The sequence below is a fragment of the Alligator mississippiensis genome, chromosome 11 (genome assembly GCF_030867095.1).
Source record: "Alligator mississippiensis isolate rAllMis1 chromosome 11, rAllMis1, whole genome shotgun sequence".
NCBI lineage: Eukaryota > Metazoa > Chordata > Crocodylia > Alligatoridae > Alligator > Alligator mississippiensis.
The window spans coordinates 42,491,044-42,503,193 of record NC_081834.1 but is presented as its reverse complement, the minus strand read 5'-3'; the positions used below and the strand labels follow the sequence as shown (position 1 = coordinate 42,503,193).

Here is a 12,150-nt window from a genome sequence, read left to right as displayed (position 1 = left end):
GGAAGGAGCAAATCATTACAGTCTAAATATTAAATGCATCAACTAGTCATAATAAATTACCCCTGCACTCTCCATTCAAATATAAATGAAAGGAAAAACTGAGATAAGATCTACAAGTTCTACATATAATCTGCATGTGTGTTTGTGTGCGTGTGTAGACATACTCCTGGTAGCACTTACCTGTAGGGGTCAAAGTACTGTGATATGAAGCCATGCTTTTGGCCACAGGGGAAATGAAAAGTCCTCTGGCAGTTTCCTATGTCTCCACAACTGGTGGCTGCTCCATATTCACCACACACACAACAGACCTGCAAATTGTCACACGCATGATTAGAGGCCTAGAGACCAGGTCATACAAGGAGAGGCTGAAAGACTTGGGACTGTGGAGAAAAGAAGACTCAGAGGGGACTTGGTGGCAGCCTATAAGCATATCAAGGGCATACATCAGGGCCTGGGGGAGCATCTGTTCACGAAGGCCCCCCAGGGGAGGACAAGAAATAATGGGCACAAACTGATTGAAGATCGCTTCAGACTAGACATAAGAAAAAACTTCTTTACAAGTTGAGGGCCGAGGGTTTGGAACAGGATCCCCCCAGAGGCAGTATAGTCACCCACCCTGGCGATCTTCAAAAAGCGTCTTGATGCCCATCTTGCTGGGGTCATCTGAGCCCAGTAGTCTTTCCTGCCCAAGAGAAAGAGGGCTGGACCTGACGATATGTAAGGTCCCTTTCAGCCCCCTACCAACTATGGAACTATGAACTTGTTCAATATAAACAAGGATTGCAGCACACCCTCCCCAAAAAGGTAAAATCCACAGGCAGCATTTCAAGGGCCTTATTGCTCTTGAATGCACTGATTAGACCCCTATAAACAGGTTTCATGAAGAAAGAATTTTTGGATTGTTAGAAGCTCTAAATCATCTCATCTTTTTTATGGATGGGGCTGATTCTGATCTCACTGACCTTAGTGGGGTTATTCCTGATCTAAAGGAAATCAGAATCAAGTCCTCTGATAAGATGGGAAATCAGCTCATTTTAGAAGATGATCCTTGTTCTAATGGTCACCAAGATGAAGTTTTCAACCTCACCTGCTTAGCAGCACGTTCTACTTCCTTCCTTATGTCAGCAAAGAGGTGGCCATGAAAGCCTTGCCGTTTCTTGCCCTTTCTCTTGAGTTTATTGGCAAAGATCTAAAATATGTGAGAAAGAACACATCAGTCAACCTGTGACTGCCTTCACCCTGCTCTTTGACATGCATTGAGTTAGGATCTGTATTCTTCACACAACAAAATAAGGGTAAAAGCCCATTCTATATCCTTTGTTGTGTTTCCTTTCAACTATCTATCCCAGGAGTCAGCAACATTTGGGGGGAGGGGGGGTGTAACAGGGAGCCTCAACCCTGTTCGCTACAGGGGATGGAGAGGGAATAGTGGGAGCCCCAGGGGAACACAAACATTGAAACCTCGGAATGCTAAGCAGCTAAAGAGGGTTGCAGGGCAGGGGCGGTCCAAACAGCTTGTTAGGCTGAACAGGAATTATACATGTAGACTAACCAAATGTGTGTATGCATGTGTGCATGTATGTGTCTGTCTGTTTGTCTATCTATACATTTTAGTTAATCTATAAAGTGTAAATCTATTCTGACTTCTATATATATATATATATAGCATAATCTTTTGTAAACTAAAGCTCACTTCCTCTTACCCACTCCTAACCAACACACACATAAGTGAGTGCATGATTGCCTCCAGCTCCTTGTGCACTTGCCCCTTAGGTAAATCACACAGGGAACACTGCACACAAATGCTCATCATGCCCGTGCAGCTACAAGGAATTTGTGGACTCTCCTTCACTGGAGATTTTTGTCTGGGATGGTTTAAGAATAAACATCCTGCATTTGTACATGCAATTGGGCTAGATGGCCTTGGAGGTTTCTACCAGTCCTATATGCCTATGATTTTTCTGGCTGCTAGAGGTTCTGCATCCCTGGCATCTTTCTGAGATGGTTGATGGTTGCAGGGTGCATTCTGAGGTGTGCTGTGTAGTATCAGAGAATGAGCGGGGTGACTGAGGCAGGGTAATGCTTGAGTAAATTTATCTCTGAATTTCCTGAACAGATTTCTGTCTCAGTCTGGAAGTTCCTCCTCCAGATATATGCCAAAGTATGACATAATCTTCATACTTGAATGTATGCTTTCCATGGCCAGGGTCACCTAGTAGCAAGAAACAGGTCCCAAAGGATCTTAATGACTTTCAGGCTTAAAGACACCTTCTAAAGGGTGATGGGCCTCTGAATTCTATGGGGGAACTCGATGCGTTTGCATTAACCAATGACATCCCCAGACAAGAAAACTAACTCCAAAATGTCTCACTTACTAGACAATAATGATGGACACAGAAACTGCCTTTTTTCAGCTTCTCCCCAAGTCTATCCACATCATTATCATCCTGAAGGCACAGAACACACACTGCAAGGAACAAAAAGATTGGACTGAGAGTTCAAAGCCACACTTTCTCGCATGGGGAAAAATAACATTACAATGGAGATGGAGCTTATAGCCCTGGCTGTTCTAGGACAATATCTTAAGACAACTGGAGAGCTAGAGTGACTATATTCAGGCTCCAGGTTGGGAAGGACCTGTGTAACAGTGAAGTTCCCTGACTGATAAAGGAACTGAATGGATAGCATTTCAAATACAGTGGTCACATTGCCAGTCCAAGCTGGACATGTGGTGGTGTTAAACGTTATGGGTTGGAAAGAATAGTATTGAAATAAGCAAAAATGCAAATTTTTAAGTCTTAGAGAAGACCTCTAGATAAAGCTGGAGACAAGTCCAGCAGTCAGAGGTAGGTCCTGGTGCTTCCCTGATGGGGTCTGTTACTCAGGTCTAACCTGGGCTTTCACTGAAATGGTAACTTGGCAAAAACACTCAAAAATTCATTTAGTAAACATTTTCAATAAGTCCTAGTGCAAACATTTAGTCATTCCCCCCTCTCCTTCCCTCGGGCACAGTGAAACACCGAGTCCATCAAGGAAAATTTTCATAGATTTCATAGACATTAGGGCTGGAAGGGACCTCAGAAGATCATCGAGTCCAGCCCCCTGCCCAAAGGGCAGGAAGTCAGCTGGGGTCATAGGATCCCAGCAAGATAAGCATCCAGTTTCATCTTGAAGGTGTTCAATGAAGGCGCTTGAACAACCTCCGGTGGCAGGCTGTTCCAGACCTTGGGGGCTCGGACAGTAAAGAAATTCTTCCTTATGTCCAGCCTGAAACGATCTTGTAGTAGTTTGTGACCATTTGACCTCATCGTCCCTTGGGGGGGCTCTGGTGAACAAACGTTCTCCCAGATACTGGTGGTCACCCCTGATAAACTTGTAGGTGGCCATCAGATCACCCCTGAGCCTGCGCTTTTTCAGGCTAAAGAGCCCCAGGGCTCTCAGCCTGTCATCGTAGGGTCTGCTTCCCTGACCTCTGATCATGCGCGTGGCTCTTCTCTGGACTCTCTCAAGCTTCTCCACGTCCTTTTTGAATTGTGGAGCCCAAAACTGGACACAGTACTCCAGCTGCGGCCTCACTAAGGCCAAGTACAGGGGGAGAATGACGTCCCGGGATTTGCTTGAGAAGCATCTATGGATGCAAGCCAGCGTTTTGGTCACTTTACTAGCCGCCGCATCGCATTGCAGGCTCATGTTCATCTTGTGGTCAATGATGACCCCCAAGTCTCTTTCTTCCATAGTACTAGCCAACATAGCACTGCCGAGCCTATAAGGATGCTGTGGGTTTTAATTCCCAAGGTGGAGAACCTTGCATTTATCGGCGTTAAACACCATCAGATTCTCATCTGCCCACTTGCTGAGCCTGTCCAGGTCAGCCTGGATAACCCGCCTGTCTTCTGGTGTGGATGCTTTGCCCCAAAGTTTGGTGTCATCGGCGAACTTGGCCAGTCCACTTCGGACTCCAGTGTCCACATCATTAATGAAGATGTTGAACAGTATGGGTCCAAGGACAGAGCCTTGGGGGACCCCACTGGTCACAGGACACCACGATGAGTGACTTCCATCAATTACTACCCTCTGGGTCTGACCCCGGAGCCAATTTTCCAGCCAGTGGATCATGGAGGACCCAAGGCGACAATTGACCAGTTTCTCCAAGAGTCGATCATGGGACACCAGATCGAAGGCTTTTTTGAAGTCAAGATATATGACATCAATCTCTTCTCCCTTGTCCAGGTGATAGGTCACCTGGTCGTAGAAGGAAATGAGATTGGTCAAGCAAGACCTACCCGCAACAAACCTGTGCTGGCTATCCTTTTAGATGTTGACGTCGGCCAGTCCACTTAGGATGGCCTCTTTAATAAACTTTTCTAAGATCTTCCCCGGGATAGAAGTCAGGCTGATGGGCCTATAGTTAGCCGGATCCACTTTCCTCCCTTTCTTGAAGATAGGCACCACGTTGGCCTTCTTCCAGTCTTCGGGCACTACACCAGAGCGCCAAGAGTTTTCAAAGATCCGTGCTAGAGGCTGGGCTATGATGCTCGCCAGCTCCTTGAGTACCCTGGGGTGAAGATTGTCAGGGCCGGCTGACTTGAAGGTATCCAGCTTCTCAAGATGTTCCTTCACAAAGTCAGCATTAATGGAGGGCAGGGGATCACCCTCACCCAGACTTCCCGGCCCTGTAGCGGGCATGGGCGTCCCATGGGGCTGATGAAAGACTGACGCAAAGTACCTATTTAATAGGTTGGCTTTTTCCTGGGCGTCAGTTGTCAGTTGCCCCATCTGGTTCAGCAGGGGTCCAACGTTGCCCCTGCTTTTCCTCTGGTTCCCCACATATCTGAAAAAGGACTTTTTATTGTCCTTGATGCTCAAAGCTAGCTGGAGTTCAGTTGCAGCCTTGGCTTTCCTGGTCTGCTCCCTACAGGACCGGACCAGTGCAGAATAATCCTCCTTGGAGGTGACTCCCAACCTTTGTAGGCCTTTCTTTTTAGCCTCAGGAGGTCTGCTAGGTCCCTGGAGAGCCAGGGGGGCTGCTGTGCCCTCTTGCTGCCTTTCCTCTGAGATGGAATAGACTTAGTTTGTGCATTGAGGATCGCTCCCTTGAGGAGCAACCGCTCTTCTTGAACTCCCCTCTCCCTGTGGTCACAGTCCCTTAGGGCCTCACTGACAAGCCTCCTGAGCTTGTCAAAGTCAGCTTTCCTGAAGTCAAGGACTTGCGTGTTGCTGACCGACTTGCCAGCTTTTTGGCGGATGGTGAAGGTGATCAGCTCGTGGTCGCTGTCACCCAGCTTCCCATCGATCACTAGGTCGCTGACTAGGTCATCCCCAGTAGCCAGTACCAGGTTGAGCAGCGCTTTGCCTCTCGTTGGCCCATAGACTTCTTGAGTCAGGTAGAGGTCATCCACGCACGAGAGGAAGCTTTGCGACCGCTCAGATTTTGCTGAGCGATCCTCCCACGAGATGTCCGGGTAATTGAAGTCACCCATGACAACCATGGTCCTGGAGCAAGCTGCCTCAGCCAGTTCCTGGGCAAACTCCTGGTCAATATCAGGACTTTGGGTGGGAGGTCTGTAATAGACTCCCACCATTGTGTCCCCTGTGCCGTGTTCCCCACGGATTTTAACCCAGAGGGTCTCCAGCCGTCCACCCTGGTCGCCAATATCAGCTTGCAGGGGTGCGTAGCTTTCCTTAACATAGAGAGCTACACCCCCGCCCCTTTTCTCTACACGATCCCTCCTGTACAGGGTATAGCCATCTATCCCCGTGGTCCAGTCATGGGTGGAGTCCCACCAGGTCTCCGTTATCCCTATGACATCGTAATTGTTTGCACTGAGCAGGAGGATGAGCTCCTCCTGTTTATTCCCCAAGCTCCTGGCATTTGTGTACAGGCAAGCAAGTGCCCCCTGGGGGGCTCCTTCCTTGCCCACAGATTTTACCAGGGCTGGGGCAGGGGTGGGCTCCCTGAAGTGCCGTGATCTGCTGGATTTGCAAGGATTGCTCAGCGGGCCAGCAGTGGCGGTAGTCCCCCTGGCCCCCAACGGGCTTAGTTTAAAGCCCGGTGGAGTAGGTCAGCCAGTCTGGCTGAGAAGAGCCTCCTCCCTAGGGGAGAGAGGTGGAGGCCATCTCTTCCCAGCAGCTCGCTGCCTCTCTCGCCAAAGAGCGGGCTGTGGTCACGAAAGCCAAAGCCTTCCTGACGACACCAGCGCTGCAGTCTTTGGTTGACCACATAGATCCTTCTGTCCCTTCTCAGCCCATAGCCTGAGACTGGGAGGATCGACGAGAACACCACCTGTGCCCCCAGACCCTTTAGCCCTGCTCCCAAATCCCTGTAGCGCCTCATGACCTGGCTGGGAGTGCTCCGAGCAGTGTCATTGGTGCCCACATGAATAAGGAGCATGGGATAGTGGTCTGTGGGTTTAAGGAGCTTTGGGATCCTCTCCGTAATGTCCCGGATGCGGGCCCCTGGGAAGCAGCAGACTTGCTGGGCTAAGGGGTCGGGGTGGCAGATTGGCTCCTCAGTCCCCCTCAGGAGGGAGTCTCCCACAACAAACACCTTATGAAAAGAAAGCTTCTTGCTCCTATCACTCCATCAACCAGGGAAGGAGAATAAGCAGCTGTCAAGAGGATCCATGTCAATTTTTAAGATATGTCCATGTGAAGGAGACAGCGCAGAAAGGAAAACTGAGTCTATTTTCCTCCTACGCCTAAGGGAACAAGCAATTATTGCTTTTTTTCAGTAAGTCTTCTAATGCTGGGATTTACAAGAGTCCAAGAGAACCCTACTTTGTTTGAGAGGTTAATTATCCTTGCAGCATCAATCCGCTAACACTCAAAGCCCAAATATCCCCACAGAACATATTGTTGTCACACTCTATGAAGTGTTTCGTTCCAAATGGCATATTTGCCGTGCCTCACCTAGAGATGGGGGTGGAGTCTCACTGGGATTCTGTCCTGCCATCACAAGTTTTCTAAGCAAAGAGGAAGAGAGTCTTTGTGAGTCATGTCTTGTGCTGAGACCCCCCCTTCGTCTTGTGAAATCTGCATCTCAGAATGAATCATCCCACCATGTGGCTGGATCTTCATCTGGTGCAGACAGACATTGATTTACTGAATTTGATGGAGCTACACTGTTTTGTATCAGATGAGGATCTGACCTGCTGGATTCATCTGGGCTCCACCAGTTTGCACCAGTGGAGGACACAGGCCACTGAATTGCACCAGATGAGGTTCTAACCTTATTTCATGGTAGTTGGACCTTCTCTTTTCCATTGTGCATCTCTGCCTAACACATACCCCTTCTGGTTGTTAGTGTAGGGATGCTCAGCACAATCATTTGAGGACTTCAGCTTCTTTATGAGATCAACCCAACTGGACAGAAGAGCTCATGACAAAGTTGGGTCTTGTATACTGTTGCTCTTAAGCCCGTTGGCTGTATCTAGCAAAACAAAATAAGAGATAAATGAGTCTCTGTGTGAGATGTGGTAACCTATGTGCTGTTGACATGGAGGTATAAGAAACCAATTATATCACACTAGGTCACATGCCAACGTATAGCACAGCTCTTTTGGAGCCAGTGAGAGTTTCCCCTTAACATCAATGAAAGCAGAATTTCATCCATAGGCATAGCCACTGGGTAGATGGAGACTAAGAGAGATACGTTTATCCACTGTAATGAATATCCAAGGGATTTTATGCAAAAAATAATCTAAATAAGAATCCTATTCTTCTTCTAACAAGGAAACAACGTGTGAACTAATGAAAGTTAACTTTTTTTTTTTTTTAAGATTATGCTAAACGCTAACACATTGGGCACATCTACATGTCATCCTACAGTGATGTAGCAATCACGTGGGTCTATACATAATTGTCGGCTATGTCGCCATAGCAGCACACTCCCCAATTATAGCACGCCGCTACGATGACGTAGCAGTGAAATCTAACCATGTGCCATGCACATGGCACAGTAACCACCTGTACTGCACCATGCTTTAGGACTTCCAAAAGGAAGTGCTAAAGCACAGTGCCATAGCAACATCGCCGTACAGTGACATGTAGACGTGCCCATTATTCTTTATGTTTCTCTATGTCACTCTACTTTGCCAGCCAGCCCAGAAGTCACTTTGATAGGGGCATTATATATGTGGAGAACATTGTTCTTATTCTTTGATAGGGAAAAACAAAGCACAGTAAATTACATATGAGTTTCAGCACATATTTCATGTTTGGAGATGCTGGAATGAACTAACGAAGAATCTTCCTTTGAACCTTACTGGCATTAGGAACACAGCAAGTGCTGTTTCAGAACAGCTCATGTCACTAAGCATGACCTAACAAACTGACCTCAGGTAAGCCTTCCTCTTAAATCCCAGTAGCTAGCAGCTAAAAATAAGATGGAGTGCCTGTAGAACGTTATTCAAAAGATGTGGGTTTCCTCCTGGTTTGTGTATGTCACCTTGGGCAAGGTACATTGGTCCAGCTCCTCAAAGGTATGTAGGTACCAACTCCCAGTGGTTTCAGTGAGAATTAGGTCCCTGAGGAGCTTTGAGGATTAGGCCTTCCTTTCTCTGTATCTCGTTTCCCCTTCCACCCTTTGTCTGTTTCGAGCTCTATGTTACTGTGTTTGTACAATGTCCAACACAATGAATACTGTACTCACAGTTAACTTGTAGATGCCACTTTAAAACATATAAAATAACTTATGAAGTGGTATTATTAGCCAGTCTGCAGCCTTCACTTAGCATAAATTAGCCTAAGATCAGGCATGGCTACACTGCCTCCTTTCAGTAGGATCTACCCATAACAGGGGAGAAGGTGGAGACAGTACATTCCATATTATATACACTTACCAGTAAGTTACGTAGTCACAGACACTTCTCACCAAACAATTTTTTATTTTTCAGTAGGAGAAATCCATTTTTAAAATACACCAATAAAGCCAAGCTAAATGGGACTCATTCCCCCACAGCAAATACCACATAATGGGTATGTCTACATGTGCATTTACACCAGCTACAATTTACTCTGCAGTAAGTTACTGTGAGTAACTGGGAATAGGCCAGTGTCTATATGTGCAGGTGTTAAAACTCATTAACGCTGTGTGTGTTCTGAATTGAGACTAAAGTTAGTCTTGAGGCAGTCACATAGTGTTACTGCTCAGTAAGGCATCTACACATATTACTGCACAGTACCTAATTGGGTGAAAATTTGATACCTGCATCATGCAGGTATTAAATTTATGCTCTAGTCAGCATAAGTCACCATATTGACTGTGCAGTACAGGCGTGCATGTGTAGATGCGCGCCCATATTGTGCAGTAATTTCAGTTACTGCGCAGTAAATGCACACATGGAGATGCACCCAGTGTAGCTCAATTATGCTCGTGGAATGTAGTCACATGGGTTTTATAATGAGAGTTACTAGTATTATTGTATCTCTCTATCTGGAGAGTAATCAGTAAAGAGACCTGTCTAAAGATTCATTTAGATAGAGACCAGGACAGTTATTTAGGCATCTATGGGATCACCCATCTAGCCTCTGTCTCTCTCACTGCAGAGAAAGACATAGCTAAAATGGTACCTGAGATGTCTTTTTGGAGAGATCAGCTGAATGGGTAACTGGCTTAGAAGGAAGTTCCTCCAATGGGATGCCTTTGGTGATCTAACCTACAGGAGACAAGAGTTCCTTGCCAAACAAAGGCTTTTTCCAGAATGTTGGCGAGTGCTGGGTTCCGACTGGCTAATGAGGAAACAATGCTATAAAGGGCAAAGTGTGGATAATCCCATAAAACAAGGACCTGTGACTGGTATAATTTGCTCTGTAAACACAGATTTCTAGGAATTGCTCACAACCTAGCTAAAATACATAAAACAAGCTTTTAGCATTTGATGTAGCCAGTTCAATATGTGAGTGTGGTAAAGCACCACAGACTGCTGACCACATCCTCGTGTGTAGCACACCCACGTACCCAGATGAGGATCTGTTAAGTGTCAACGATAAAGCAGTTGTGTAGCTCTGCCACATTAATGATGTGGAGAGGGGAAAATGAAGTATGCAAAAGAAGAAGCAACTGTGCTAGAGGAGAATGGATCTCCCTTAGCAAAGGTAAGCAGAGTGCTAGGGAAAGGGCTATGGATTAGTATGGTTTTGCCATCAAGGGTCTGCAGGATCAGGGTTTAAGCCATGACTCTCCAATCCCCCATGCAGGGAGGGGGCAGCATACACACATGATAATCAACAGCTTGGAATATTAGTCCTGGTAAGTGAATACTGCCTTTAGCTGCCAGATTGTTAATCCCGCTAGAACAGGGATCAGCAACATTTTGAAAGGGGGATGCTACTTTAACAGAGCATAGCTCTGAATGTGCGCCATTTCCAACCCAGCTCACATTACCACCACCACAGCAATTGCTCACCCCCACAGTGCTGGTGCTGCTGCTTCTTCCCACCACTTAGCTGCCAAAGGCCCCACGGCTAAAATGCTGCAGAAGCACTCCGAGCTCCATGGGCCACATCTAGCCCATGGACGGTAGGTTGCCAACCCCTGCATTAGAGAATTCATGCACTGGTTTCTCCCAGTCTTAGGGTTTCAGGATTCCTAAGGACTCGCTTATGCTCTGTCCTGCTCCCACCCACACACATGCCAGACTCCCTGATGAAGACTGGTTAAGGCTCCATTTGAGGAACTCATAAGAGCTGTTTTCCACTATGTTTCCCCCTCTGGCTTGGACACTAACTGTTGGTGTGTTTGCTACATTCTGGTTTGACTCAGTCAGATTAAACACATTTGGGACTGGCAATGACAATATTGCGTGCATGTAGAAGAATAACTGTCAACAGGACAATAAAAAGTGTGTAACGATATCATACAAAGTTTCAAATCAACTGCTCCTGCCAACACCTTGAACAAATAGAAGATCATGTTACTTCTTGTAGCCTTCTCTCTGTGTCCACATCAGATTCCCTATACCTTCTGACAGCCTCAGGCTGTTTTGTGGGTTTAAAACTTTAGAAACTCAGATTGCCATGATGGTGTTTCCAGATAAGCAACTGGCCTCACCGGGATTGGTCCTCCATTGCTAAAATTAAGATCTGGATCTCTTTCTCTCTCTCTCTCTATATATATCTGCATCCAGATAAAGCAGGTAAAGGTAGTATTCACTTACCAGCGCTAATATTCCAAATGGTCAATCGTTGTGGGTGTGTGCTCTCTACCCCTGCACTGAGGATTAGAGAGTCATGGCTTAATACTTGCTGGCAGAGGACTACTCATGGGAGTAAAACGTAAGCAATTGACAAACTGTTTGTAGAAATGGGAGAAGAGGGAAGAATGGTCCCCTAGATAATGTCCCTGAAATCCAGCACATGAGTATAGAATAAAGCCATACTGGGTGCATCTACATGTGCACAGTTACTGCAGTAACTTAGGTTACTGTGCAGTAACTGAAAATTACCACACAGCATGGGTGCATGTCTACATGTACACACCCATACTGCACAGAAACTAGGGTGACTTATGCTGAGTTGGGCATAAATTTGCTACCTGCCTGGTGCAGGTAACAAATATACAGCCACTTAGTTACTATGCAGTAAGACACGTATAGACACCTTACTGCACAATAACATTGTGTGTGCGCTCCAGTTTAGGAGTAACTTTACTCCCAAGTCCAAGTACACACAGCGTTACTGCGCAGTAATACCTGCACATGTAGACACCGATCCAAAAGCCACTTACTCCGCAGTAACTTACTGCACATTAAATACACATGTAGACAAGCCCACTAATCCATGTCCAAAGATTTCCAAAGCCCTTTTCTTAGCAATCTGTTCACCTGGGGTTTGATTCAATTTCTAAATGTCTGCTGTGAAAAGATATTTCCAGCAATGGTAGAGGCTTACGGTAAGGTGGAGACATAGAACAGAAATCAGTTGTCAAATCACATTGATTTTTATGGGCTTTCCCTGTGTACACTGAGACCAGGTACATATGGACTGCTCTCAGAGCTGCTTTTCATATTCATCAGTACCCTCATGTGAGAAGCAGAGAAGTAGCAAGACTTACATCAGTAAGTCTTGCTTATCCAAGGCAGCCTCCTTCATAAAAGGATATCCTAGCAGTCTTGTAAACAGAGGACAAAAGAGCATTCATCTGGATGCATA

At 46.3% G+C, this 12,150-nt stretch overlaps 1 protein-coding gene across 1 annotated transcript; it reads right to left on the bottom strand.

Moving 5' to 3' along the window:
- Window positions 1-176: 176 nt before the first annotated feature.
- Window positions 177-6,958, bottom strand: LOC102570511 (PHD finger protein 7). Its single transcript, XM_006273161.4, has 4 exons — window positions 6,910-6,958; window positions 2,376-2,467; window positions 1,088-1,189; window positions 177-308 (listed from the first exon to the last, which is right to left on the bottom strand). Exons 1-4 carry the CDS (start codon window positions 6,950-6,952, stop codon window positions 177-179), a joined length of 369 nt encoding a protein of 122 aa, XP_006273223.3. The 5' UTR covers window positions 6,953-6,958.
- Window positions 6,959-12,150: the final 5,192 nt, after the last annotated feature.